General features: G+C 36.9%; 1 protein-coding gene and 1 long non-coding RNA gene across 24 annotated transcripts in view; one reads left to right on the top strand and one right to left on the bottom strand.

Moving 5' to 3' along the window:
* Positions 1-15,936, bottom strand: part of VPS13B (vacuolar protein sorting 13 homolog B) — a 733,580-nt gene extending 717,644 nt beyond the window's left edge. For 19 of the 23 annotated variants that reach the window (XR_007401755.1, XR_004814450.2, XR_007401756.1 and 16 more), the window contains exons 1-3: positions 15,798-15,936; positions 15,172-15,347; positions 3,646-3,789 (exon numbers count right to left, since the gene is read on the bottom strand). Coding sequence is in view for 19 of the 23 variants with exons in the window: in XM_049093088.1 (XP_048949045.1) it covers positions 3,646-3,789; positions 15,172-15,318 (291 nt within the window). In the remaining 4 variants the exon portion in view is untranslated. The other 4 variants (XM_049093085.1, XM_049093084.1, XM_049093089.1 and 1 more) reach the window with 4 other exon arrangements.
* Positions 15,937-15,955: 19 nt separating this feature from the next.
* LOC118354277 (uncharacterized) lies at positions 15,956-26,290 on the top strand. The gene is made up of 3 exons (XR_007401759.1): positions 15,956-16,085; positions 21,809-21,978; positions 25,998-26,290. It is a non-coding gene; the product is annotated as an uncharacterized LOC118354277 (long non-coding RNA).
* Positions 26,291-27,536: the final 1,246 nt, after the last annotated feature.

Below are 27,536 nucleotides of genomic sequence, written 5' to 3'. Positions count from 1 at the left end.
TGTTTTCTTTTTTTTGTTGTTGTTGTTGTTTTTTAATGAACAGCAAGTATTCAATAAATAGCTTTGCAAATGGTCACTTTTATCAGGTCAAAAGACTTTATACGTTTTGGGGGGTGGGGGCTTCTTGTTGTTTTATTGTTTCTTAAACTTTCTAGGTGACACAAAGGCCAGAATAAATAGTTCTTTAAAAACAAATTTACTACTACTCTAGGTTAAAGAAGTTTTTTTGCAAGATTTATTAATACAATGAGCTAAAAAATCATATACAACCAACCACAGGGTTAAGAACTATGTATCAAGTCTTGCCCTATTTTCCAGATGAGGCCCAAAGAGGCCAAAAAGCAAGATAAACAAAAGGAGGAGAGCACATAGTTAAATGTAAGTTACTCAGTTATGTGCTAGATCCACATGTATTTATTAGAGGGAACGAGTTAAATAAGTCAGACTGGGACCACTGATGATGTGTCATGAATCAAATTCTGTATCTGAAGTCAGGGAAAAAAAAAAAAAAAACGCTCACAAGTAAAATCTGAAGGATCCAAAGGCGGTTTGATGACCGATATGTCTCTCAGAGTAAACAGCTAACAGTTAAATATATTCTGAGTGAAATATTAATTCACCAAAAATAGTTCAATGTGAACATCAAGGTGGCATTTGATCTAACACAACAACTTGGGTCACCTTCTCATCCAAAAAAATCTCTATTAAACTAATTATAGGGGTGCCTGGGTGGCTTGGTCAGTTGAGCATCCAACTCTTGGTTTCAACTCAGGGCATGATCTGAGGGTGGAAAGATAGAGCTCTGCACTCAGCAGGGAATCTGCTTGAGATTCTCTCCCTACCTCCCTCTCCCACCTTCTGGCTCACACCCATGAACTCTCTAAATCTTAAACAAAACAAAACAAAAAGCTAATTACAGAGATATGCTAAGGTAAAGGCAATATATTATAATTATTATCTCTAGAGTCACCCACAATCATCATAAATCTCTTTCTCTAGGTCTCTTTAGAAGATTATATAAATATCTTGGCAATGTTTTTACAGTGCACTGAAGAGCAGCAAACTAAATGTTGGTAGAATTAAACTGAACTTTACAAATGAGACATGCCTTCTTATCAAGGCATTTAGCAATATTATATTTTTGTAATGATCTGTTCTGAATTAGACCTCAGATTTCTAACTTTAAGTTGTATTTATTACATTGTCAAATATCAATAGTAGTATTAACAGATTCGTATCTATAAATCTAAAGGATCCCTTCATTTAACCAAACATTCCACACTAAATTTATGAAATAAGTATTTACTTCATTGTGATTCTACAATGTAGTAATTTGAAATAATTTAAACTAAATATAGGCTTATTCAGTTTTACTAGTACATATGTAACTTTTTAACTTAATTTTCTACTATACTAATCAGAACTTAACATAGGAAAATAAACTGTTTAAAAACGTGTTTCAAAAAAAAAAAAAAAAAAAAAAAACGTGTTTCATCTATAATGTCTTACTGAAAAATTAATTCCAATCACTAACCTAAGTATTACTCTCCAGGGATGGACAACGCTGAATAATTTGTCCAAATGTCAACTGCAATTTTCAAAAATCTTTTCTACCTCAAAATTTTAAACATCTGCAAAAAATACTTGTTTTGAGAGTAGTTTACATTCATGACACTTGACCTTTTGCTGTACACACCACAAAATTCAAGTCTCAAATACCATGCAGCAAGAAACCTGATCATTCCTGCAGTAGCCATCTGCATGGTCCAATATCAAATATTAGTTCTAGGCTGCACTAAGTCATGTGTTACAAATCTTTTTCTACAGGCTCTATAATTAGTTGTAATTTGCCTCTTTTAAAATGTGTTTCTTATGGGACATCTGGCCTTGAAACTTCCACCTTCCCATTGAAAAAATACTTAGTGTATGGATTTTTTTTTCTCTTTTAATATGGAACACTCCATGGGTGGTATAACTAAGTCCAGACTTTTAAAAAAAATTAAATTCCAGGAACAGACGATGATTAAGACCATTTAAGTATTACCTAAAATAAATGTAAAGTAAAACTCTGTTGTAATATAACTACATCACAGACTTCTATATCAATCTCCCATGTATTTTATATTTACAAAATAAATTCTCATGATAATACAGCATTGGTCTACTTAGTTCCAGAAACTGTATCAGTTAAACTGGTTAATAAAGGTTTAGAATGAAAGATTTCAAAAAAGGAGAAAAAAAGAGTCCAGTGGGTTAATATGACAAAGTATCTTTTTAAAATAGGAAATTAAAAAAATAAAATTAAATTTAAAAAAATAGGAAATTATTTTAACATCATAAATAATCATAATTTCAGACTAAAGTTATATTTAGGATTACACTAAAATTGCCTTAACATTTAATAAACTATTAATTTGTAAAATTTAAATTATTAATATTCATCAACTCATTTGGTTCTAGAAAGCATTTTTTAAACTTGCAAGTTAAATATGGGCTAAGGAAAAGGTAATAAAATGAAAGAGACACTACTTTTCTCTAAGATGAAAATGGAAAAATTTATGATATACTGCAATCAGGCCTATCTGCTTTCTAGATTAAATAATTTTTGCTAGAAATTCCTTAAAAATCAGTATTACATCTTTATAAAAAGCGAAAACCAAAACACTAAGGAGAAATGTAAGATGGGTCAGAGAAAAGCTAGGTCAGGAAAAAAAAATCAGCTTCTGATGCCAAAACGTCAATGTAATTTGATAGGTTTCTTAAATTCCACATAATCATATGGTATTTGTCTTTCTCTGACTTATTTGGCTTATCAAAACACTCTCTAGCTCTATAGATGTCATTGCAAATAGCAAGATTTTCATTCTTTTTATGGCTGAGTAATATTCCATTGTGTGTGTGTGTATATATATGTATATATATACACCATATATATGATATATGTGTGTGTGTGTGTGTGTATTATATCATAGCTTATTTACCCATTCAAACCAGCAAAGGGGAAAAAAGGAAGCAAACCAAGAAACGAACTCCTAACTATACAGAACTGATAGTCGTTACCAGAGGAGAGATGTGTGTGAGAATGGGTTAAAAAGGTGATGGGGATTAAGGAGTACACTTGTGATGAGCACCAGGTGTTATATTTAAATGTTAAATTACTATAACCTACAGCTGAAATTACTATAATACTGTAGGTTAACTGGAATTAAAATAAAAACTTAAAATTTGATATGAAGGTAAATTCACTATATTTTCATCTCAAAAAATGACAAATTTCCATCTCATTTAGAAATGTCATGTAAATATAAGAAAATCATATAGCTCTTTTGCAAAAACTCAAAAACCTTCACCTGAAAATTGGACACAATCAGGTCCTACTTCTAGTAGATACAGATAATAAGCCATCTATATGATCCCTATGATGTTTAATTAGATTAAGTAAAATTAGTATGAAAATAACCATAGAATAATTTATCCAATATAAGAATATCCTTTTGCAATTAATTATGCTACATTAATAGGCATGTGAGAAACAGTAAGTGTACATAAACTTTTTGTAAAAGGTGACATATCCCAAACATTAAAAATTAACACCAATAACTATTAAAACTGGTTAACAAACAACTAGGTTCAAAAACTTCTTACCTGTATTCCATCTTTAAGTTTCAAAATGCATTCCATTGTATTGATGGTAATTACCACTGGTTCTGAACCCAGTTTTGTCCATGGTACATGGATCCTCAACTCATGAATATGTCCACTTAAAAAAGTAAATGGCAATTTCAATTCCTTAAAACATAAAACATTAAGTTAGTAAGTGCTTAATTTTTTCACTCTAATACTCAAATTACTTTCTAAAAAGAGAAATGAAATTTCTAAAAATATTTTTAAAAACACTATTCATCAAAAGGTAACAAATAACTTGTTCAATTATAGCTAACGATACACCACAAAAACTTATTCTACAAGTTACTCTTATTAAGCTAGTTAACCTGCCTAGGACCCCGTTTCTTTTTCTGATGAGTCAATATAAAACACAATACGTGGTACATAACAAAGGTTCACACATGGTAGTGGTTGTAATAATCATCGTAAACAGCAGGGTTGAGATAACTGAATGGGATATTTAAAATCTCTATTAAAAACATGTATTTTTTAAAACTAATAGAGCAGGATTGTAAAGCAAGTTCAAAGGAAGGGCGTGGGAGCAGAGTTAAGAGACAGGAGAGCGGCCCAACAAAATAAAAACTGACCAACCTTGAAAACTAAAAATAGTATTGAGCTTTACCCAATTAAAGATTGTACCTGGAAACTATCTGGTCATAAAATGTAAATGTTTGCTGACTGATTTCCATTACTATTAGAAAGAAGTGGGGAATACCTGGGTGGCTCAGCAGTTTGGTGCCTGCCTTTGGCCGAGAATGTGATCCTGGAGTCCAGGGATCGAGTCCTACATCCGGCTCCCTGCATGGAGCCTGCTTCTCCCCCTGCCTGTGTCTCTGCCCTCTCTCTCTCTCTCTCTGTCTCTGTCTCTCATAAGTAAATAAATAAAAATCTTAAAAAAAAAAAAAACTGTAAAGCAGCAGAAAAAAATTTACTTTAAAAAAACAAATTTATATAAAGTGCTTAGAATATTATCCTCCTCTAAGAACAATCATTATAAAAATGCTAACTATGCTTACAAATATGTGGGTCTCATATATGTCTTCACAAGTTTTTTTTCTGCAAGAGCAGAATACTTAAAATCTATTTCTACTGTATTCTAATGGAATGTCACAATTTAAGTATTTGCCATTATTAAGCTGAAAGATTAATTTCTTTCTTTCTTTTTTAAGATTTTATTTATTTATTCACAAGAGACACAACACAGAGAGAGGCAGAGACACAGGCAGAGAGAGAAGCTGACGCCATCCATGCAGGGAGCCTGATGTGGGACTAGATCCTGGGTCTCCAGGATCACACAGCGGGCTGAAGGTGGCGCTAAACCGCTGGGCCACCAGGGCTGCCCTGAAAGATTAATTTCAAGTGTAAATCAACTGGCACAGATTATATATTTTCAACAGCATCTATAACAAAAACAATGTTTACTGAGCACTTACTATGTACCAGTTACTTTACCTGAATACATTCTTTAATCCTTATTAGAGCCCAAAAAGGTAAATACTATTAATCTACCCATTTTACAGATGAAGAATCTGAGGTATAGAAAGGTCAAGTAACTTCCCAAAATGACACATCTTGGAAAACCAGGACTCAAAACTGGAAAATATGATGCCAGAACCTTGCTCCTCACAATTATACTGCAACAATACATCCATTATGAGCACTTAACCTTTCCATTGGTTATGCATCTATTTGAACAATGAGCCCATGATATTGCCATCTCTACCACTTCCTGACTTGTGAAACAATAAGACATTTGTGAAATGCCCAAAGTTGCAATTTATGGGCACAAATCAGATTCTCACAAAAGAAGTTAAAAGCATGTGAATCAAACTCAAGACCTAGGTATTATTAAAATGTTGTTAATCAACTTTCTACTACCTAAACACTAACACATGAGGCAGAATTCTATATTTAAACATAGAATTTTGAACTATATCACCCATACTGAAATCTGCTTTAAGGTCAACACTTATCGGGCAGCCCCGGTGGCACAGCGGTTTGGCACAGCGGTTTGGCACAGCGGTTTAGCACCGCCTGCAGCCCAGGGTGTGATCCTGGAGACCCCAATCGAGTCCCGCGTCGGGCTTCCTGCCTGTCTCTCTCTCTCTCTCTCTCTCTGAATGAATGAATGAATGAATAAATAAATAAATAAATAAATAAATAAAATCTTTAAAAAAAAAAGGTCAACACTTATTAATCATCTAACTATAAGCAAGATGGCTTCCATTTCCTCAGAATTGTGATATATGAGAATACATTATGCCTTGCTAAAGATAAAACACAAATGTTGATATAATAGATCATCCTAATGTAATTATAAGACAATTTTCATTCCTTTTACTTCATATACTGTACAACTTCAAAATTTTATTCACTTATAACTATTCAGAAATACATTGTAAAAAAAAATGCATTCCTAAAATCAGAATATCTATGACTGCACAAAGAATGTTAGTGACAAAGAATTTAAGAAGGGTGTTAAATAGTTTTTAGAAACCTAATTCTAGGTAGGCTATAACAAAATAATCTTACAGACAACAGGCATACTTTAAATTTAACAAGTAAAAGCAAACAGACAAAACTAAAAACCTTCAAGCAGCAAAGAAAACATTCAAGAGAGTGAAAAGGCAAGCTATGTAATGGGAAAAAATATTTGCAAACCATTATCTGATAAGGAATTAATATCTAAAATAACAGAAAGTAATCCAATTTAATAATGGATGAATGACTGAAGAGACATTTCTCAAAAGAATACATACAAATCGCCAGCAAGTTTATGAAAAGATGTTCAATGTCACTAAGCAGGGAAATGCACATCAAAACCACAATAACCTACCATCTCATACCTGTTAGAATGGCCACTACCAAAAAACAAAAATAAGAATGGCCACTATCAAAAAACAAAAAGTAACAATTGCTGGTAAATATGTGGACAAATATTTCTGTTAGTAAAAATGTAAAATGATGCAGCCTCTAAAGAAAGCATTATAGATGCTCCTCAAAAAATTAATAGAATCACCATGATAAATCAGTTCTGAGTATACACCAAAAAACTGAAAACAGGATCTCAAAAAAGATTTGCATAACCATGTTCACTGCAACATTATTCACAATAGTCAATAGATGGAAGCAGCCTAAATGTCCACTGAAAAATAAATGGATAAAGAAGATATGCTATATACAATCAAATATATCCAGTCTTTTAAAAAGAGGAAATTGTCTTATGCTATAAAATGAATAAACATGTTGAAGACATTCTGCTAAGTGAAATAAACCAGTCACAAAAAGACAAACACTGTAGGATTCTACTTATACAAGATTCCAAAGGTAGTCAAACTCTTTCAAAATAAAATGATGGTTGCCAGGGGCTGGGGGAAAGAAGGAAAAAGGAAGTTGTTAAATGAGTATACAGTTATAATTTTTGAAAGATGAAAAAGGTCTACAGATCTATTCAATAACAATGTGCATACAGTTATAATTAGTGTATACTTCAAGATGGTTAAGATGGTAAGTTTTATACATTTTTTACTACAAAATAAAAATGAATACAGGACAGGACTTCAAGAATTCTCAATTAGGAATTTGGCAAGTCCTCTTTCCAAAAAGCAACAAAACTAGACAAAGTTGTCAAAAATGATAGAAAAAAATCAGAAGTATAACCTCAGGAAACAGTATTTGTTGGTACAAGCTACAAAACAGCAGATCGGCCAGAAAATTAGCAGAAAGATCAAGAGAATAAAACAGCCAAAGATGACCTTGCTACGATTTCACATATCCCTGATAGTCTGGATAGCTATATGCATTTGCCAGGCTGTGCTTACTTAGAGGAGAGGGAACAAGCTATTCATTCATGATTAACCAAGAGGCCTTGTAAGACTCAGTAAGTTAAGAAAGGAAAGAAAGATTAAAAAAAAAAATCCGATTTACAAACTCTCTGAATTGAAAACATTATGATATATATATATATATCTCACATGCCAAAGAGTGGAGCCTTATTAGTTCAATGGTTTAAATAGCTTCTAGCCAACCACTGGCTGATGACTAAATTATACTGACCCAGGGTAATCCCTAGAAAGCCAGAACCAAACACACAAAGAATTGGGGAAATGGGCAAGGAGGAAAAGCACCAACATTAGAGGCCACACACTATAGGGGAAATACCACAAATGTGGTTCAGGCAAGTCACTAAAGAAATAAACCAACAACAACAACAACCATCCCCTGGATAGAGGAAATCAGAGTTCAGAGTTGCTTCAACTTACTATCTAAAATGTCCAGTGTTCAACCAAAAAATATATGAAACATGGAAAGTAGACAAAGTAAATGAAAACTATCTCTAAGGGTGCTCAACTGTACAACTTAGTTCACAAAGACTTCAAAATACCTTTTATAACTATGTTCAAATAATAAAGGAAACCATATTTACATAATTCAGGGAAAATAGGACAATTCATCAAATAGAAAATATCAATGAAACAAATTACCAAGAAGAACTAAATGGAGACTATGCAATTGAGAAGCACAGTAAATTAAGTGAAAAATCCACTAGAAGAGCTCAGTATCAACTGGCAAAAGAATCAGTAAATCCACCCCCTAACACATCTCCATAAAAATGTAGAAAGCCGGAGACAAAAAGAAAATCTTAAAATCAGAAACAAAACGGCTAACTTCTCATTACAAACAATAATGGCAAGAATGTAATGAGACGACATTTAAAAATAATAACTGTCAACCAAAAATTCTATATCCAGCAGATATCCTTTAAAAATGAAGGCAAGGGGATTCCTGGGTGGCTCAGCGGTTTGGCGCCTGCCTTTGGCCCAGGGCGCGATCCTGGAGTCCCGGGATCGAGTCCCGCGTCGGGCTCCCGGCATGGAGCCTGCTTCTCCCTCTGCCTGTGTCTCTGTCTCTCTCTCTCTTTCTCTATCATAAATAAATAAATAAAATATTTAAAAAAAAAAATGAAGGCAAAATAAAGGAATACCCAAAGACTCAGATAATTCAGTTAATCCTAAAAGTACATCTATCTAATTGAAAGGAACACCAGACAGTAACTCAAATTCACACAAAAAGCATCAATAAATGTAATTTTATCATTTTTTTCTGATTTAAAAGGCCATTATCTAAAATAGAATAATCAAATTGTACTACCATTGGACTTATAAAGATGTAACACTAGCACAAAGTAGTAGACATTTAAACGAAATAATGGAGCTACAACAGAGAAAGTTTCTGTATTTTAATGTAACAAATTTAGCATTAATCTGAAATAGAAATTGGATGCATATTGTAATCCTTTGAGCAACCACTAAGAACAAAAATGTGAAAATTAAAGAAAATGAAACATTAAAAATATCTACTTAATATAAAAAAAGTAGTAAAGCATTATGAGGGAAAAAAGACACAAAAAACATTGAAAATAGAAAATGGTAGATGTAAATCCAACCATACAATTAAAAACAGTATATGTGGACAGATTAAATACTCCAATCAAAAGGCAAAGATTGTAAGACTGGACTTTTTTTTTTTTTTTTTTTTTTTTAAGAGTGGGGGTAATGGAAAAGATAGAAAATCTTAAGCTGGCTCCACACCTAGCACAAGCCTGATGTAGGACTCAATTGCACAACACTGAGATCATGACCTGTGCCAAAAATCAAAGTAGAACGCTTAACTGACTGAGCCACCTAGCACCCCAAGGCTGGATTTTAAAAGATCCAAATATATGTTCTCTTCAAAGACAAACTTTAAATTCAAAAGCAAATAGGCTGAAAATAAACCTTAAAAAACATATGAAAAAATAATTTTTTTCTACAGATACAAAGAACAGATTGATGGTTGCCAGGGGTATGGGGTGGGCAAAATGAGTGAAAGGAGTCAAAAGGTACAAACTTCCAGCTGTAAAATAATTCAGGGGGATGTAATGTACAGGAGGACTTTAATGATACTAAACTATATATCTGAACATTGCTAAGAGAATAAATCCTCTAAGCTCTTATTACAAAAATAAATTCATTAATTATGCAGGGTGACAGATATTAACAAAATAAATATTAAATTTATTTTGATAACTGATCCTTTTGCAATATATAAAATATCAAATTATGTAGTACACCTGATTTTGCACTCTTATGTCAAGTATACATCAATTAAAAAGCAGTAAATGAGACTCCAAGGAAATCATGTGACCCAGTTTCTTGCCTGGAATACCTGAAATACATTTTCTTGCTATTTAGAGAAACAGTATAGATTCTCTTTTAAGCATATAGTAAACTTTCATTTCTATGATACTATTTCTACCAGTGTTTCTGTCCTCCTGTTTTGTTTGTTTATTTTTGAGAGGGAAGCAGGGGGAGGGAGTGAGGGAGAGAGAAAATCTTAAGCAGGCTCCACACCCCGTGTGGAGCCCAACACAGGGCTCAATCTCAGGATCCTGAGATCATGACCTGAGCCAAAATCAAGTCAGACATTTAACCAACTGAGCCACCAAGGTGCCCTATTTCTGTTTTTCATATGACTGTTTTCCAAAGTGAATAATTTATCGCAGTCTTGGGATGAAATAAAAATGAACGAGATGAAATTTGAAAAGAGGAGTTAAAGCTAAATAACACGCCAGTAAAACTTTCAAAAAGATGATACTACGCATGAAGAAAAACAACACAGAGGTTGAAGACAATTAAAAAACAGTGTACTGAGAAAAATATATATGTATAATGCAAACAGCAACCACAGAACAGCTGGAGTACTTACACTATTAACAAAATAAACTTTAAAGAAAACAAATGTTAAAGATAACATGAGACACTTTATAATGATAGAAAGGTTAATTCAAGAAAATATAAAAACATACATGAGCATAGCAACAAAACCCCAAAATACATAAAGCAAAAACTAACAAAAGTAAAAAAAAAAAAAAAAATAGCTAAACAGTCACAGACTTTAATATTCACAATAACCGGGCAGCCAAGGTGGCTTAGAGGTTTAGCGACGCCTTCAGCCCAGGGCCTGATCTGGAGACCCGGGATGGAGTCCCATGTCAGGCTCCCTGCGTGGAGCCTGCTTCTCCCTCTGCCTGCGTCTCTGCCCCTCTCTCCCTCTCTCTCTCTCTCTCTCTCTCTGTCTCTCATGAATAAATAAAATATTTTTTAAAAATAAATAAATATTCAAAATAACGTATATATAGAAAAATCAACCATATGGGAGACTCGAACAACACTATCAAGAAATTAAACCTGAAATGTATAAACCACTCCATCTAGCAAATACAAAAATACACATTCATCAAGGAAAACCAGAAAGCATTTGAACTGAATGAAAATGAAAATACAACGTAACAAAATTTATGGGATGCAGCTAAAGACATTTGTAGCTGTTTAAATGCCTATAATAGAAGAAATATCCCAAATCAATAACCTAAACTTCTACCTGAAAAGGTAGAAAAACAAGCCAAATCCAGCTAACCAAACTGAACAGGCAAAAATGACCACAATACTAACAAAATGCAGGGAAGTGGGAGGGCATATACAGTCAAACTGTTAAGACTGTTCAGGAAATGGTAAAAGTACTAAGTTAGACTCTAATAAGTTAAATATGCATTTTGTAACCTTTAGGGTAAGCAACTGAAGCAATTTTTAAAATAGCATTATTAAGAAGACTTTAAAGCAAGAAGAATTACTAGAGTGAAAGACATTTCAGGACAATTTTTAAGCATTCTGAACAATAAGATAACACTTAAATTTGTGTACACCTAATAGCAATTTCTAAATATGTAAAGTGAAAGTTGACAAAATTAAAAAGTAGAATAATAACTGTAGATATTAATATACCTTAATCATTGACAGAACAAGCAGATACAAAAATCCACATGGATTTACAAGATCTTAGAAACTCTATTAGTCAATTTGAAGTAAATTAATTTATAGAATACAGCAACAACTGCAAAATACACTTTTTATCAAGTGCACACAGAATGTTTACAAAAATAGACCATATACTGATTCATAACTGTAATGGATTAAAATGATACAGAGACTACGCTGACCATAGTGAAATTAAATTAGATATCAATAAAAGGGGGGCACCTGGATGGCTCAATGGTTCAGCATCTTCCTTTGACTCAGGTCCTCATCCCAGGCCCAATCCCACATGGGGCTCCTTGCAGGAAGCCTGCTTCTCCCTCTGCCTGTGACTCTGCCTCTCTCTCTCTCTCATGAATAAATAAAATATTTTTAAAAAATAAATAAAATAAACTGGACCAAAAAAAAAAAAAAAAACTTATTGCTTTACGTATGACAATTCAGAGCAGGGGAAGGAAAACTTTTGCAGTAAGACCCAGATAGTACATATTTAAGGCTTTTGCAAGCCATGCACTCTCTGTCCCAGCTACTCAACTCTTACCTTTTTAGTTTGCAAAAGCTGTTAGACAATATGTAAACAAATTAAAATAGCTGTGCTCCAATAAAATTTTACTTACAAAAGCAGGCCCAAGCCATTGTTTGCTGATCCCTAGTTTTGACAAAAATGGAGAAATTCATTGATAAACATGACCAAAAAAAAAAAAAAAAAAATACTAAAAAAGAAAAAAGGAAAAATATAACTAACCAAAACTAACAGAAAGATATAAAAATCTAAACAGTCCTTTATCTACTAAAGAAATTAAACCAGAGGGGTGCCTGGGTGGCCCAGTCAGTTAAGTACTGACTCAGTTTCACCTCTGGTCATGATCTCAGGGTCCTGAGATGGAGCCCCAAGTTGGCTCCAGGCTCAAGGTGGAATCCACTTGGTCCTCTCCCTCCCCCACGCCCCATTCCTCCTCCCCCACTAAAGTAAATAATAAAATCTTTTTTTTTATTAATTCAAGAATTTAAAAATTTCCAACTAAGAAAACTCCTGACCCACATGACTCCAGCATTCATTTTTCCTAACATTTAAAAAATTAATAAAAGAACAAAGTTGGAGATTACATACTTCTTGATTTCAAAACTTACTACAAAGTTCTGGTAATCAAAACAAAGTGAAACTGACAACAACAGACCTACAAACCACCAAGGAAACTATACTGAGACCCTAGAAATAAACCCTCACATCCCTCCCAGGTGATTTTCAAGAAGGTTGCCATGACCATTCAAAAAACCATGAAATCTTGCCATTTGCAGCAACATGGATGGAACTAAAGTGTATAATGCTAAGTGAAATAAGTCAGAGAAGAACAAATATTGTAGGATTTCACTGATATGTGGAATTTTTAAAAATGAGTAAAAGGTGGAAAAAAAAAAGAGGAAAGTAAACTAATTAACAGACTCTAAACCATACAGTATAAACCAATGGTTACCAGAGGAGGGGGTGGGGGGATGGGTTAAATAAGTGACATATATTGAGAGCAGTTGTCATGATGAGCACAGGGTGATTAAAATCAAAACAAAACAAGAGCATCTTCATGTTCCTGGAATAAGTGAGTATTTCTTAAACAAAATAATGGAAAAGACTGACAACTTGGATCTTACTGAAATTATGAACTTCTATTCATCAAAAGATAATTTTAAGAAAGTAAAAAGCCAAGCCACAGACTGGGAGAAGATATTGCAAAATATATCTGACAAAAAAAAAAAATATATATATATCTGACAAAGGACTCATTTCCAAAATATGTAAAGAACCCCTACACACCAATTTAAAAAATACCCAATTTTATTAAAAAGGCAAAAGAATTAGAGACTTTCAAAAGAGGGTATTCAAATAGCCAGTAAGCAGCACGTGAAAATATGTTCAACATCAGTCATTAAGAAAAAGCAAATTTAATGAGACACCATTACACGCCCAGCAGAACGGCTAAAATTAAAATAACAAACATGCCAAGTAATAGCAAATTTCTGAAGTAACTGGACCTCTCAAACACCATTGATAAGAATGTAAATGGATACAACCACTTTGGAAAACTATGGCAGTATCCATCAAAGCTAAACAAATACATACCTCCTAAGTATACATCTAAGGAAAATTTACATCTATGTCCACCAAAATACACATACAAGAATGTTTACAAGAACCTTCTTCATAAGAGCCCAAAGCAGAAACCACCCAAATGTACATCAGTGGGAAAATAAATTGTGAATCTTTGGCCAATGGAATACCACAAGACAATATAAAGAACTACAGCTCCTGCTGCAACATGGGTTAATCTTAGCCATTAAATTAAACAGCCAGACTAGTGATTCCAATTTATTAAGGTTCAAGAACAGGTAAAACTTTATGTTGACAAAAGTCAGAATAATGGTCACCTGTTTTAGGGGTTGGGGATACTGATTTGCAAAGGGGAGCCATTCAAAGGCAGGAAATATTCTATTTCATCTTCACAGTGGTTACACACCTGTACACATGCATAAAAACGGAGCTGTATACTTAGGGCTTGTGGTCATTTTTTAAAAATGAAAATACTGGGGGATCCCTGGATGGCTCAGTGGCTTAGTGCCTTGCCTTCCACCTAGGGCGAGATCCTGGAGTCCTAGGATTGAGTACCACATCAGGCTCCATGCGTGGAGCCTGCTTCTCTCTCTGCGTATGTCTCTGTGTCTCTCGTGAATAAATAAAATCTTAAAAAAATATAAAATAAAATAAAATAAAATAAAATAAAATAAAATAAAATAAAATAAAATAAAATAAAATAAAATAAAATATTAAGATAATTAACCCTGGATTCTCTGAGATGCCTGGGTGGCTCAGAGGTTGAGCATCTATCTGCCTTTGGCTCAGAACTTGATTCCTGGGACCGAGTCCCGCATCGGGCTCCTTGCTTCTCCTCCCTCTGCCTGTGTCTCTAAAAAGCAGCTGGTCTGGCCCTTCTGAGTTTCCACAGATAATTTTTGTAACCTCAAGGCCTAACAGAGTTGCCTGGCACATGTTAGTAATAAACGTACCCAGTGGATTAATAAAAATATAAACTTTAAAATTACAGTTCAGCTACATCAGACCATTTCTCAAGTTAAAAAAAAAAAAAAAAAAAAAAAAAACCTAAAAAGTGAAGATGAAAAAAGTTTTCCATTTTGCTGGCATTCTCAATCTGTGTCTGCTCGATTCTCTGAGGATGCCATGGGTAAAGTCATCTTTCCTATGAAGAAATAGAAATTTCTTGCTTTCAGGCCCTTCCATTTCCCAAAAAGAAGGATGGGAATATACTATTTTCTAGCTTCATGCAGAAATCTTAGCAATGTAAATTAGCAGCTCGGTAATGCTTCCTAATTGAGTCAGCAGACTGAACAATTCTGACAAGAACAATAAAACTGATTTCCTATCTGTTGAGGCACCTTTCGGGAATCCAATTCTAACAAACCATCACTAGTAACGAAGCATGAAGAAAACTTCTGTAAAGGAGGGTGTGTAGTTTCAGAGTAGTCCAAAATATTTCAAGAGAAAATTCAAGTTTTTAAAGCATATAGCCTAAGTACAGGAAACAACGGATTATTACTATACTAGCTGAAAACGTTTCCAGTTAATGACAGCGCCACAGCTTACCTGTTCCAGCACGTCCAATTTTAACTCGAGCTTGCTGAGGACCACGTCTCCACCCCATAGTGAAAGCTGTAGATCTGACGGCTTTAAATTCTTGATGTAGCGATTCACATAGCTCATTAAAATTGGAGTCACATAGGATTCCAGCATCTTTTAAGGTGCAGAGTCAAAGTCAGAAGCTGAAGGGGGTAAAGACAAACATGAGAAGTAACTGAGTCGGTAGGGCAGCGAAGGTGGGGAAAAAAAAAAAAAAAAAGCTTTTCTCAGGAGGGGTTGGAGAGGCCTAAAAGCAACAGTCCCCACCGAAAAGGCCGCTCCCCCGCTCCCAGAAGCCGAAAGCACAAGGGGGCTGTGTCTACTCCAGCTGCAACTGCTGACTAGTACAACTGCCCTCAACTCGCCTGGTGAAGAGCGGGAGGCATAAGCTGACGAACTGAAGAGAGCAGACCCCCCGGAATGGGAGAAAGAAGGGAGCGGGATCCCCTCTGGCCGCCGCAGCGCTTCACCGGTCCAGTTTCCCCCAGGAGGCCCTCCCTCCCGGAACCCAGCCGGACCTTCCACCGTAGGGCCAGGGCTAGAACCAGGCCGGCTCCCGCCCCTGGCGCACCGCACCCTCGGCTGACACTTACGCCATAGAGGACCGTGGCGTCCTCTCCACCTCCCGGTAGCCGGCACCCGCCAGCGGCCGCGGCGCAGCCTCCGGACGGCGCCACTTCCGGTGTACCCGCTTCCGTGCTCCAAACAAACTGTCCCTCCACCGCTGCCCACCGACTTCGCCGCGACGCGGGAGTCCCCGGGCTGGAGCAGCCTCTCGGGGCGTCTTCTAGGAGACCTCCCTCCTGTGCTGGGCGAGCCTGCGTCCCCGATCCGACCCCGCCAGTGTTTAAAGACAAAGCCCTCGGAAATGCGCGGGGGAGGTGGGCGGACTGGGAAAGTGGAGACACCGGCGATCCGGAAGTGGCGCTCGGGCGGGGGCTGAAAGGCGGCTGTGGGTGGTGGGGCTCCTGTCCGGGGGGGAGCGCGGAGGGGCCTCGAGTCCGACGCAGGGGGCAGAAAGCGGGTGCTGGCGTTTAAAGCCCTGAAAAACAAGTGGCTTTTGTTTATCTTGGGAAATGGAAGGCCCGGGGAGAGGAACTTGGGTTCAGTGGGCAGGGCAACGGCAATAAGGCCGCGGGTAGGAGCTGGGAAGGGGTGGGGGGTGGGAATGCAGATTCAAATTTAGATCCGAGGTTCGTTGGATGGAGGAAAGGTGCGATAGTGGAGAAATGGAAGGAATTAGAATGTGTAATTTAGGGGGAATGCCTTTGCACCAAACGTGCAGACAAGCTCTCGCGTTTATTGGCAAAAGGAGTGGTTAAGTATCCCTAAGTTCGCTGATGACGGGGGTGAAGGAATTCATAAAGAATATGGAATATATTCGTGAGGTCTGGAGACGTCTTCCGTTCAAAATGGTGGTTTTATTGAAGGCCGGGGACAGGACCTGTGGGCGGGAGGAGCCGCCGCCCCGGGCCGGTGCAGGGCGGGAAGGGCGGCTCGTTGCCCACCCGGGAGTCGCGAGGGGGCTGGCGGTAGCGTAGGCTCTCGGGCATTTTGGAAGCAAGGTGTCCAGGACCTCGAGGGGGCTGGCTGTGGTGCTGGGGAAAGGTCACCTGTTACCGACCAGTAAAACCGGAGTCGTGAGACCCTCCGGATGTGTATCGGTGGGCCATGTGCCTGGGGGATGGTCGCCAACACGTATCTTGGGGGTTTAGAGAGAAAGGGAAATTTCTAAAGGAATTTTTATATGTTAAAGTAGACTCACAGGCTCCCAAGGGTCAGACTAGGATTGCCAAAAGGCAAAAGCCTTTAGCAAAGTATCAACATCAAGGCAGTTGAGTCCATAGAGGAAGGTCCCTCTGCCTGTTTCAAGGGCTTGTCCCAGGCCTGTGCCTTGACCTCAGCCCTGTGTTCCCCCATCAGAATGACCAGAGAATATTGCGAAGAACTGTTAGACTGCAGTCTAAGGTGAGACTTCAAAAAAGCGCTGGGAATATCAGAAGGAAGGATATAAGACTCCCAGAGATAAAATGAAAAGAAATAGCTGATAAGGAATGAATTCGAGTTTTAAGAGGCATTTTATTAGGCTGAAATGTTTAGCATAAGACATGCTCCCTGATTTTTTAAACAGTAACATGTGAAGAGAACAACTACATTGAATTTTAAAAGTAGACTTTCGTTACAAAATGATTAAAATGCCCTCCCAACAAAAAAAAAAAAAAGTCTTTTTAATTTCAAAACGGGAGCGCCAGTCTGGCTCAGCCCACTCATGCCACTCTTAATCTCAGGGTTGTGAGTTTCAGCCCCACGTTGAGTGTGGGAATTACTTAATAAATAAAATAACCCACCCATCTTGTTGCATTTAATTGAAAATGGTTAATAAGTATTCCTAAATTTCTAAAGCTCTTAATTGGAATTCAGGTTATGATTTCTTGGAAGAGTGTTAGAAAATGCAATAGAAAAGAGACATAAATGAGGATGCCAAGGTATTTACATTTATTATGTTTATGAAAAGTTTCAAAAGAAAAAAAGCAGCTAATTGTTAATTCAGAGCAACTTTCGCCTCACAAAAGAGCCTTCAAGAACTCAAGTATGTAGGTCTTATTAAAACCCACTGAATTAGGGGATCCCTGGGTAGCTCAGTGGTGTGAGCCACGGGCCAGAGGTGTGATCCTGGAGTCTCTGGATCAAGCCCGGCGTGGGGCTCCCGCATGGAGCCTGCTTCTTCATCTGCCTGTGTCTCTGCCTCTCTCTCTCTCTCTCTCTGTCTCTCATGAATAAATAAATAAAATCTTAAAAAAAAAAAAAAGCCCTCTGAATTAGCCAAGTAAATTAAGAAATCACTTAGTTACCTATTTCACTTGGAAAGCAGATTGAAGCCATGACTCAGAAACCTTAATATAAAAAATGATTCCACTAATTGTATGAAAGCTCTACTATTCTAGAACTACAAGTCTTGTTATATTCTTCTAGAGAAAAAGGGCCTACTCCCACATTGTCAACAATGTCTGTTGTTTCTTGTGATGTTGATTTTAGCCATTCTGAAAGGTGTCAATTTAATATATAAGAGCAGGGATCCCTGGGTGGCGCAGTGGTTTAGCGCTCTGCCTTTGGCCTAGGGTGCGATCCTAGAGACCCAGGATCAAATCCCATGTCAGGCTCCAGGTGTATGGAGCCTGCTTCTCCCTCTGTCTTTGTGTGTGTCTCTCTCTCTCTCTCTCTCCCTGTGTGACTATCATAAATAAACTAAAGAAAATAATAATATATAAGAGCAGCTCACTAGTATTAACTTAGATTTGTTTTACTATGCCATATAAATAAAATAATCATGATTTTTGTTCTAGTATGCCATTTTTCTCTTGGGGCCAACAACAACAACAAAAATTGCCAATTCCTGCCTTGGGAAAATTACTTAGTCATTGATTTGTTTGGTTTTAAGAATCAAAAGTAGTGGTTTTCAGCCTTTGTTCTATTGCACTCTGTTCTGTAAGCAATCAAAAAAAATTGTTTTTCTATGAATTTTTATTTAAATTCCAGTTAGCACAGTGTAATGTTAGTTTCAGGTATAGAATTTAATGATTTATCACTTACAGCACCCAGTGCTGATCACAACTGGTGCACTCCTTAATACTCATCATCTATTTAACCCATCCTTCCCTACATCCCCTCCAATAACTCTGTTCTGTATATTTAAGAATCTGTTTCTTGGGCAGCCCAGGTGGCTCAGCGGTTTAGCACCGCCTTCGGCCCAGGGCCTGATCCTGGAGTCTCGATCAAGTTCTACATTGGGCTCCCTGCATGGAGCCTGCTTCTCCCTCTGCCTGCATCTCTGCCTCTCTCTGTATGTCTCTCATAAATAAATCTTTTAAAAAATTTAAAAATCTGTTTCTTGATTTGCCTCTCTTTTTACCCCCATGTTCATTTGTTTTCTTAAATTCCACATATGAGTAAAATCCTGGTATTTGTCTCTCTGACTGACTTATTTCCTTTAACATAATACTATCTTCATCCATGTCATCGCAAATGGCAAGATTTCATTCTTTTTATGGCTGAGTAATATTCCATTTTATATATAAAATATATTTATAAAAATATATACTGTATATAAAAATATATACTGTTTTTGTGCCAGTACCATACTGTCTTAATGATCACAGCCTTGTAATACAGCTTGAAATCCAGAATTGTGATGCCTCTAGCTTTGCTTTTCTTTTTCAAGATTGCTTTAGCTATTTGGGGTCTTCTGTGTTTCCATACAAATTTTAGGATTGTTTGTTCTAGGTCTGTGAAAAATGCTGGTGGCATTTTGATAAGGAATGCATTAAATGTGGGTTGCCTTGGGTAGTATAGACATTTAACAATATTTGTCCTTCCAATCCACTAGCATGGAGTGTCTCCATTTCTCTGTGTTCTCTTCAATTTCTTTCATAAGTGTTCTGTAGTCTTCAGTGTACAGATCATTTACCTCTTTGTTTGGGTAAATGGGTTTATTCCTCAGTATCTTATGGATTTTGGTGTGATTGTAAGTGGGATTGATTCCTTTATTTCTCTTTCTGCCAATTCATTATTGTTGTATTGAATTGCAACAATTTCTATACATTGATTTTGTATCCTGTAACTTTACTGAATTCATGTATCAGTGCTAGCAATTTTTTGGTGGAGTTTTTCGGGTTTTCTATATAATGTCATATGCAAATAATCAGAGTTTGAGGGCAGCCCTGGTGGCACAGCGGTTTAGTGCTGCCTGCAGCCTGGGGTGTGATCCTGGAGACCTGGGATCGAGTGCCATGTCGGGCTCCCTGCATGGAGCCTGCTTCTCCCTCTGCCTCTCTCTCTGTGTGTGTGTGTGTGTGTGTCTCTCATGAATAAATAAATAAAATATTTTTAAAAATTAAAAAAAAAATAAGAGTTTGACTTCTTTGCCAATTTGGATGCCTTTTATTTCTTACTATTGTCTGATTGCTGAGACTAGGAGTTCTAGCACTATGTTAAACAACAGCAGTAGAGTGGGTGACCCTGTCTTGTCCTGACCTTATAGGAAAAGCACTTGGTTTTTCCCCATTGAGGATGATACTTGCTGTGGGTTTTTCATATATGGCCTTTATTCACTGAGGTTTGTTCCCTCTCTTCCCTACTTTGTTGAGGGTTTTATCATGAATGGATATTGTACTCTGTCAAATGCTTTTCTGCATCTATTGAAAGGATCATACAGTTCTTATCCTTTACTTTTATTAATGTGGTGTATCATGTTGATTGATTTGTGACTATTGAACAACCCTTGCAGCCCAGGAATAAAGACCACTTAATTGTAGTGAATGATTATTTTAATGACTCTCCGGCCAGTCATCTGCAGAGGCTCTCCTTGCCTACTATTGGATTTGATTTGCTACTCTTTTGCTGAGAAATTTTGTATCCATGTTCATCAAGGAGATTGGCCCATAGTTCTCTTTTTTGGTAGAGTCTTTGGTTGTAGAATCATGGTAATGCTGGACTCAGAATGAATTTGAAAGTTTTCCTTCCATTTCTATTTTTTGGAATGGTTTGAGAAGAATAAGTATTAACTCTTCTTTAATGTTTAGTAGAATCCCCTTGAGAAGCCATCTGGCCCTGGACTTTTGTTTGTTGAGAGATTTTTGGTTACTGATTCAATGTCTATGCTGTGTAATGTTACTGTAACATAACACAGGTTATCAGTCTGTTCAAATGTTCTATTTCTTCCTGTTTCAGTTTTGATATTTTATATGTTTCTAGGAATTTATTCATTTCTTCCAGGTTGTCCAATTTGTTGGCATATACTTTTTCATAATATTCTCTTTTTTTTTCATAATATTCTCTTATAATTACTTCTATTTCTGTGGTGTTGTTATTCTCCTCTCTCACTTGTAGTTTTATTTATTTGGGTCCTTTCTCTTTTCTTTTTAATAAGTCTAGGTAAGAGTTTATTAGTTTTATTAATTTTTTCAAAGCACCAGCTCCTGGTCTCATTGATCTATTCTTCTGGGGTATTTTTTAGTTTCTATATCATTTATTTCTTCTGCTGCTGGCTTTAGGCTTCATTTGTTCTTTTCCTAGCTCCTTTAGGTATAAGTTTAGGTTATTTATTTGAGATTTTTCTTGCTTCTTGAGGTAGGCCAGTATCGGTATTATTTCCCTCTTATGACCATTTTTGCTGCAGCCTAAAGGTTTTGGATCATCGTGTTTTCTTTTCCGTTTGTATTTTTTAACTTCTATGATTTCCTGGTTGACCCATTTGTTGTTTAGTAGCGTGCTGTTTAACCTCCATATATTTGTGGTCTTTCCAAATATTTTCTTGAGGTTAACTTCAAGTTTTATAGCATTGTGGTCAGAAAATATGCAGGGTATGATCTCAGTCTTTTAGTACCTGTTGAGGCCTGATTTGTGACCTAATTTGTGATCTATTCTGGAGAATGTCCCATGTGCACTTGAAAAGAATGTGTTTTCTGCTGCTTTAGGATGAAATGTCCTGAATATATCTGTTAAGTCCATTTGGTCCAATGTGTCATTCAAAGGCACTGTTTCCTTGTTGATTTTATGTTTGAATAATCTGTCCATTTTTTTTTTAATTTTTATTTATTTATGATAGTCACAGAGAGAGAGAGAGAGGCAGAGACACAGGCAGAGGGAGAAGCAGGCTCCATGCACCGGGAGCCCGACGTGGGATTCAATCCCGGGTCTCCAGGATCGTGCCCCGGGCCAAAGGCAGGCGCCAAACCGCTGCGCCACCCAGGGATCCCGAATAATCTGTCCATTGATGTAAGTGGAGTCTTAAAGTCCCCTACTATTATTGTATTATTATGGTAAGTTTCTTTATGTTTGTTATTAATTATTTTATATATTTGGCTGCTCCCATGTTGGGGGCAATATTTATAATCATTAGATCTTTTTGCTGGATAGGCCCCTTTATTATGATGTGGTACCTTTCTTTATCTAATCTTTGGTTTAAAATCTAGTTTGTCAAATGTACATATGGCTCCTCCACCTTTCTTTTGACTTTCATCTGCATGATAAATGTTTCTCTATCCCCTCACTTTCAATCTGCAGGTGTCTTTAGGTTTAAAATGAGTCTCTGTAGACAGCATATAGATGTGTCTTCATTTTTTTATCCATTCTGATACCCTATGTCTTTTGATAAGAGCATTTAGTCCATTTACATTCAGAGTAATTATTGATAGATATGTATTTAGTGCCATTTTATTACTGGTTTTGACATTGTTTCTGGAGTTGTTGTTTTTTTTTTTCTGTTCCTTTCTAGTTTTTGTTACTTTTGGTCTTTTCCACTCAAAGAGTCCTCTTTAATATTTTTTTGTAGGGCTGGTTTAGTGGTCACAAACTCTAGTTTTTGTTTTCCTGGGAAACTCTTTATCTCTGCTTCTATTCTGAATGATAGCCTTCCTGAATAGCATATTCTTTTTTAAATATTTTTATTTATTTATTCATAGAGACACAGCTAGAGAGAGAGAGGCAGAGACACAGGCAGAGGGAGAAGCAGGCACCATGCAGGGAGCCCAATGTGGGACTCAATCCCGGGTCTTCAGGATCACACCCTGGGCTGCAGGAGGCGCTAAACTGCTGCGCCACCGGGGCTGCCCCTGAATAGCATATTCTTTTTTTTTTTTTTTTTTTTTTTTATTTATTTATGATAGTCACACACAGAGAGAGCGAGAGAGGCAGAGACATAGGCAGAGGGAGAAGCAGGCTCCATACACCGGGAGCCTGACGTGGGATTCGATCCCGGGTCTCCAGGATCGCGCCCTGGGCCAAAGGCAGGCGCTAAACCGCTGCGCCACCCAGGGATCCCTGAATAGCATATTCTTGACTGTAGATTTTTCCCACTCAATATATTGAATATATCATACCACTTTCTTCTGGCCTGATATATTTCTGTGGAGAGATCTGAGTTAGTTTTATGGGTCTTACCTTGTAAATTAGGGAAATTGTTTTGTCTTGTAAATTGTTTGGTCTTGCTGCTTTTAGGATTTTTTCTTTATCACTATATTTTGCAGATTTAACTACAACATGTCTTGGTGTTGGTCTGCTTTTGTTGATTTTCATGTGAATTCTCTGTGCCTCCTGGATTTGGATGTCTGTTTCCTTCTCCAAATTAGGCAAGTTTTCAGCTATAATTTCCTCAAATAAACCGTCTGCCCCTTTTTCTCTCTCTTCTGGGACTCCTATAATATGAACGTTTTTACATTTGATGGAATCAGAGTCTATTCTCATGATCCATAATTCTTTCTCTCTTTTGTTCAGCTTCATTATTTTCCATGATTCTATTTTCTTTTTTTTTTTTTAAGATTTTATTTATTCATGAGAGACACAGAGAGAGAGAGAGGCAGAGACACAGGTAGATGAAGAAGCAGGCTCCATGCAGGGAGCCCAATGTGGGACTCGATCCTGGAACTCCAGAATCACACCTTGGGCCGAAGGCAGGAGCCAAACCCACTGAGCAACCCAGGGATCCCCATCATGATTCTATTTTCTATATCACATATTCGTTCCTCTGCTTCTTCCATTCTTGTGGTCATTACATTCAGTCGTTTCAAATCTCAGTTATTGCATTTTTTTATTTCTGCCTGTTTTTTAACTCTTTTAGCTCCATGGTAAGGGTATCTCTGATGTCTTTCATGCTTTTCTAAAGCCCAGTAAGTATCCTTTTGTTTGTTGCATTAAATTCTCCATCAGGCATATTACTTATATGTGTTTCAATTAGATCTCTGACCATGACCTTTTCTTATTCTTTCTTTGGGATGAATTCCTTTGTCTTAGCATTCTGTCTAAGTCTCTTGTCTTCTTCGATGTGTTTGAAAAGCCAGCTGTGTTTCCTGCTCCTGAGAGTAATGGCTCTATGAAGAAGAGGTTATATAGTGTCCAAGGTCTGGCACTTCAGGGAGTGTCTGTGGTGTGTGCTGCATATACTCTGCTCCTGTGTGTGGGCTGCTCTGTCCCTCAGGCCAGTCATCTGCAGAGGCTCTCCTTGCCTGCAGTGAGCAGTTTTTGGACCTTGGCCCAAATGTGGCAAGTTTTAACTAGGTGTTCTCTGGTCTGCTTATTAAATGAGACCTGATGCTACTTCCACTAGAACTGAAGCCTTGCAGAACTCTGGTCAGGAGACATGGTATGTGCAGGGGTTTCTGCTGATCTTCTAAGGAAGGAGCCCACTGTGCTGGGCCTTAGGCACCCTTGCCCGAGAAAAACAATATCAGCAGAGTGCAAGTGGGCAAGACTTGGTATAAGCAGGTTAGGCCAACAGCAGTGTTGGCACTGTGCTGTTTACTGAAGTTGGTTATGCTGAGGGGTGGTGGAGGCAAATGGCACCAGCCAGCTTCTTTTCCCAAGAGAGGGGTTTCCTTGCTTGCAGCTCTCAGGTAAGCACTCTCAGACAGTGAATAATCTCTCTTCTTGCATCCCAGGCATTTTTCAAATCACCGTTTTCACATAGTCTGCCTGTGTCTTTGCCATAACCAAGGTCACCTGGGTTTCTTCCTATTATCTTCTAGGGGTTTTATTATTTCATGTTTTACATTTAGGTTTGAATGCAATTTGTTTTAATTTTTGTGAATGGTATGAGACCTATGTTTAGATTTATTTTTTTGCATGTGGATGTCCAGTTGCTTCAGCATGATTTGTTGAAAAGATTATCTTTGCTCCGTAGTGTTGCCTAGGCTCCTTTTTCAAAGACCAGTTGGCTATGTTTAGGTGCATCTGTTTCTCTTTACAGTTCTATTAGGTGTTGCCTCACATAGTTTGATACTCTGTTTTTAGGTGTATACACATTAAGATTTGTTATCTTCTTGGAGAACTGATTCCTTTATCATTATGTAATGCCCCTTTTCATCCCTGATTACTTTCTTGGCTTTTAAGTCTTCTCTGAAATTAATAAAGCTATTCCTGCTTTCTTTTGATCAGTGTTAGTTAGCATGGCATATTTTTCTCTATCCATGTACTTTTAATCTGTATCTGTCTTTGTATTTAAAATGGGTTTCTTGTAGACAACATATAGTTGTTTTTTGATCCACTCTAGAGGGGTCTGGAGTTGGATATTCTGTTCCCCTACAGGAAAGGCTAAAGGAAGCTGGAGTTATATATTTCCCATCACCTGTTGGCTCTGATAAAACACCAACAGTTTAGGCTCTGGTATAAAGGAAACTATAGTAGTTTCTCCTGATGGAAGGCCTTGTTAAAAAGAAAAAATGCTCTGGTATATTTCAAAATGGCTTTTTGTTGTTGTTCTCCCTCTGCCAGAAGCACAGGGGAATTTTTCTCTGATCTTCACTCAGAACCTGGAAGAGCTCCTTGAGATAAATCTCACAAAAATGTGGCGACCTCCCTATGACTGGGTCCCCTTGAGGTATTTAACTCTCAGACTTGTCCACACTGAGCCTTCAGCAATTTGTCAATAACAATTTAGGTTTTCCTTGCTGACACTGATTCCCTAGCAGGTTTCCGCTCATAGATTTCTGTTGCAATAAGTTGTGATTCTTTGTATTCATCCATCTCTCCAGTTTTGGGAGCCATGGTTTCCCTGTGGCCTTACTTCCCTGATGGATCTAAGGAAAGTTAGTGATATTTCAGTTTGTTCAGCTTTTTACTTGTTAAGATGGAGCAGCAACTTCTAAGCTATTTCTGGTTGTGCCAGAAACCAAAAGTATCAGGCAAAGTTTTTAAATGCTTGGGTGGTGGTTAAAAGACTGAAAAGTTAGAGAAAGGCTTTATTACTTACTTATGTTTATTGTATTTATTATTTATTTTTTCTTTCTTTTTTTTTTTTTTAGGCTTTATTTGAGAGAGAGAGCCCACGCATGAGCGGGGGGGAGGGGCAGAGGGAGAACTAAACTCCCTGCAGAGCAAGGAGCCCAGCGTGGGGCTCCATCCATGACCCCTTGACTGAGCCACCCAGGCACCCCTGTTTTATTATTTTTCTATTGTGTATAGCATATTATGTGATCTTCAAGTACAAGGATTTGTAATCCTAGCACTTTGCATATTCTGTGGTATTTAATAGGCTGTGGCAGTAATTGACTTTAACAATTATTCAATAAATCTATTTTCCTTTGTTTCCTGTGCACATGACTAGATTATTATTCAGACTCTCTTGCAGTCAAGTGTTGTGAAATAATTGAGTTCTAATCATCTGACTGTGGATAGAAGTGATGAAGGTATAGGCCTGGCTCATAAAATCCTTCCATGCAACAGCCTTACTCTTTGCCCCATCCCAAGCTAGACAAATAGAATGAAACAGAGGACTCCCAATGTCCACAGAGATGCCAAGGACAAAAAAAATAGCAAGTCTGTGAATCATTGCCTAGAGAAACACAAAGTGCTGATTAGTAGCATCCATTAAAGTTTTGCACGATTGAGAAATAAACTACTATTTATATCACTAAGATTTGGGGGTTTATCTGTTATAGCAGTAAGTGTTAAGTAACACAAAGGTAAATAAATAATAGACTTGAGATTAACTTAATCTATTCAACTTTGTTACTTCAGGAACATTAAGATTGTAATTTGATTTACTCATTAAATAATTATTTGATTAAATTTTAAAATATACTTATCTAGACAATTACTGACTTACTAAATAATCTTTACGTGTTGTATCTTATTATTTTTAGAACGAAATTATGGCAAGATGAGGAAGCTCAGACACAGAAAGCTTAAGTGAACTACGTATCGTCATAGCCAATCAACCCAACTCTTAAAACTTTAAGTCTCCATTTCTTCCCTTTTGAGAAGGAAAGAAACAAACGGAAAAAAAATTAATTTCTATAATAATAGTAACAACAAAAGAAGTTTTCTGGGTAGAGAATACTACATATGAAGTAGCTGCACAAAATACAACTGACTAGCTTCCTAAACAGTTATATCACATAAAGATTTTTTAATGTAGCCTCAGAGTTAACTGTAAACAAGTATCTGTCCAAGTCATGAAGATGTTATCTCACTTGAAAGCTGGGCACAGAATAGTTCATAAAAAGTCCAACTGATAGGAAATCAACAATAATGGTTGCTTCAAATTGTTTAAACATATTAGTCTGGCATTCTGAATGTACTCAGAACTCAAAGACATTTTTTGAATGCCTACTATGTGGCTTACACCCTGCTAGGCACTAAGGTGTGCCTACATGGAAGGAGCTCATTTTCATTGGAATTACGAAGATAAGTAAGTGACTAACCTACTATATGACTAAGTGAAATATGTACAAAGTGCTGTGGAATGTGGAAAAATCATTTAGAACTCTATGAGAAAATCAGTCAAGGCTTAAGGAGGAGTTATCAACTACAGATGACTTTTTCATGTTACTTTCTATTAG

This window comes from Canis lupus, chromosome 13, assembly GCF_003254725.2.
Source record: "Canis lupus dingo isolate Sandy chromosome 13, ASM325472v2, whole genome shotgun sequence".
NCBI classification, from domain to species: domain Eukaryota; kingdom Metazoa; phylum Chordata; class Mammalia; order Carnivora; family Canidae; genus Canis; species Canis lupus.
This window is presented reverse-complemented; position numbering and strand designations above follow the sequence as displayed.